The 3093-nt window shown below is 54.6% G+C and overlaps 1 protein-coding gene across 1 annotated transcript in view; it reads left to right on the plus strand.

Moving 5' to 3' along the window:
* Positions 1 to 3093, plus strand: part of ARHGAP33 (Rho GTPase activating protein 33) — a 17581-nt gene that overhangs the window by 6154 nt on the left and 8334 nt on the right. The window contains exons 14-16 of the mRNA XM_006171657.3: positions 1858 to 2002; positions 2083 to 2165; positions 2250 to 2354. Coding sequence (XP_006171719.1) covers positions 1858 to 2002; positions 2083 to 2165; positions 2250 to 2354 — 333 coding nt within the window. The remainder of the gene's footprint in view (positions 1 to 1857; positions 2003 to 2082; positions 2166 to 2249; positions 2355 to 3093) is intronic.

Raw genomic sequence — 3093 nt, forward strand, 5'->3', positions numbered from 1 at the left:
GGGGGCAGCGGGGGATCCTGCGGCAGAGGGTGTTTGGCTGTGATCTTGGGGAGCACCTCAGCAACTCAGGCCAGGATGGTGAGGCTGAGATCACCGCCTGGCCACCTGACTTTGCCCTCCCACCTGCGGTGCGGCCTACCCAGACTGACCCACTACGTTCTTCCAGTGCCTCAGGTGCTACGCTGCTGCTCCGAGTTTATCGAGGCCCACGGGGTGGTGGATGGAATCTACCGGCTCTCAGGAGTGTCCTCCAATATCCAGAGGCTACGGTGAGAGCCCAGCACCAACCCATCCTTCCAAAACTATTACTGAGCCCAACTTCGTCCCAGCCTATATCATGTGCCAGGGACACAGTTGTTAGGAGGGCAGAGAGCAGGATGGACCAAGGCTGTGACCAGAGAGGGCTTCCTTGAGGAGGTGGCACCCCAGCCAAGGCTCAAAACACAGCAGAGTTGTTTTTTCTTTTTTTAAAGAATTATTTTATTTCATTTATTATCATCATTATTATTTGTTTAATTTGACCAGAGAGAGACAGAGAGAGAGAGAGAAAGTAGGAAAGCAAGCCTCCAGGTCCAGGACTAGAACCGTGGTCAGCCATGTGGGAGTCCAGCGCTTTAACCACCATGCCACCTGCTGACCCCTACACAGAGTTTTTTAAAAGTGTATTTACTTCTTCCATGAGCAAGATAGAGGCACCCCAACAGGATCTTCATGCTACAGTCCTACCCCCATCCTCAGCTAGCCAGGACCATGGGCAAGCATGCATGCACAGCATGTACAGGGAGATCTTAGGACTAGAACCTGGGGCCTTTCCCATGTGGCTTCAGCATCGTGGAGTGCTGCAGTACCACTGCACCAAGGCCTGAAAGGTTTAAGTAGAGTTGGCTACAGAGCAGAGGGATCAAGCTTCACTGAGCACCTGCCACCTGCCAGACACTGTTCTAGGTACTGGGGTCACAGCAGTGAATGAGACAGCCAGAAACCCCTGCCCTCCTGGAGCTCACATGCTGGAGGGAGAGAAAAGGGAGAAAATGGTAGCATTTACTAGAAGGTGACGAGCACTGTAGAGAGGAAGGAATGGGGGTAAGGAGGAGCGTGATGATCAAGCAGAATGGAGTGCTGCAGTTCGAAGCAGCATGAGCAGAGAGGCCTGGTGGGGGAGAGCCGAGGAGGTAAGGAGCCGAGCTGACCAAGCAGGGATCCCGGGTGGAGAGTGCCTGGTGGGGAGCGTAGACAGGGTGCAGGGGAAGCAGCAGATGGCCCTTGTCTGAGGATCATCAGGGCAAAGGTGCAGCCTTTTGACCACTGTTAGGATTTGGGCTTTTACTCTGAGTCAGCAGGCAACCACAGGAGGGTTCTGAGCCAAGGAGGGTCACCATGTGTAACAGTCTCAAGATGGGGAGGAGTGAGGTGGGAGAAGGGGCCGCCAGCAGGCCCTGAGGTGAGAGCACACAGCCTGGGGGAGCAGTGAGACAGGCATGAGGTCGAGGAGAGCAGGTATTTGTACCAGTGAGCAGTAGGGTGATGGGGTTAAAAAAACCCAGTGACCTCTGAGAGCCAGGAGAATGACACAACTTCATGGTAGGAGCGTGGTGACACTCTGGAGTTGGACAGACTTGGGTAGCTGCAGGCAGGGTCCTCCTGCCTGAGCCTCGGTGTCTTCCTCTGTAGAACAGACCACCCTTGGCTTTGCCACAGGACCGTGGGGTGGTTCTGTGAGTTTCCGCCTCTGAATGGCCTGGTATGGAACCTGGGGAAAAGGTTACCGTCACTTGTAGGTACCTGAGGGGAGAGGGAAAGCAGCCTGGTGAGCCAGCTCTAACCAGAATCTTCCTCCTTCTGTCCCTATGGTCTCAGGCATGAGTTTGACAGTGAGCGGATCCCTGAGCTGTCTGGCCCTGCCTTCCTGCAGGACATCCACAGTGTGTCCTCCCTCTGCAAGCTCTACTTCCGAGAGCTGCCCAACCCCTTGCTCACCTACCAGCTCTACGGGAAGTTCAGTGTGAGTAAAGGAGCTAGCAGGGCTGGAGGGGACTGGAGTGTGTCCAGCCCAGCCCCCATCATGCCTGTCCACAATCTCAGGAGGCCATGTCAGTGCCTGGGGAGGAGGAACGCCTGGTGCGCGTCCATGATGTCATCCAGCAGCTACCCCCACCGCACTACAGGTAAAGCAGGAGGGCCAGGCAAGGGCTGTGGTGGGATTCCAGTGCAGCTGAGGCTCAGGTGTCTCCTTCGATTGCCACCCTCAGGACGCTGGAGTACTTGCTAAGACACCTGGCCCGCATGGCAAGACACAGTGCCAACACCAGCATGCATGCTCGCAACCTAGCCATAGTCTGGGCACCCAACCTGCTCGGCTCACCAGCCTGCCCCTCAGCTTCCTCCCCTTCCTCCCACAGGTGGGCCTCCAGTCTCCCCACAACTACCCCAGGCTCTGGCCCAGCTTTTGTTCTCTTGTTCTCTCATTTAATATGTATTTACTGTGGACCTCCTACAAGCTAAGCCCTGCCCTAGCACCGGGGGCACGGTAGTAAACCAATGTGATTCCTGCCCTCCTAGGAATTGCATTCTCATGGAGGAGCTGGATAATGAGAAAAGGAGAGTGATGTCCGATGGTGATGAGAACTCAGGAGGAAGCTCGGGAGTGGGAGGGGCGTGGAGCCATGGCAATTTAAAGTTTTCAGATAGGATGGCAGGGAAGGCTTCAGTAAGTCTTTCTATAGCCAGCAGCATGGTAAGCCCTGGAGGATTTGACAGCAAGAAGCCAGATCTCTGTCCTGGAGGAGTTCATATTTACTTTTTTTTTGGAGAGGTTTTTGCTATGGGGCGCATGCGCTCGCCATATAGACAGAGACAGACAGAGAGATAAAAAGCGAGAAATCACCCCCCAGGGTGGATGGCCACACCGCAATCCCTTCTCCTCCATTCTCCTCTCAGGATCCTGGGCACATACGCACACGCGCCGGCGAGAGTTTAAGCCACTGGGTTCGGGACTCGAACTGTGGTCGGCTACGTGGGAGTTCAGCAACATAGCCATTACGCTAACTGCTGGTCCCTCATATTTACTTTTTTTTTTTTTTTTTTGGAATTTTT

This window comes from Tupaia chinensis, unplaced genomic scaffold (genome assembly GCF_000334495.1).
Source record: "Tupaia chinensis unplaced genomic scaffold, TupChi_1.0 Scaffold149922_1, whole genome shotgun sequence".
Classification (NCBI taxonomy): Eukaryota; Metazoa; Chordata; class Mammalia; order Scandentia; family Tupaiidae; genus Tupaia; species Tupaia belangeri.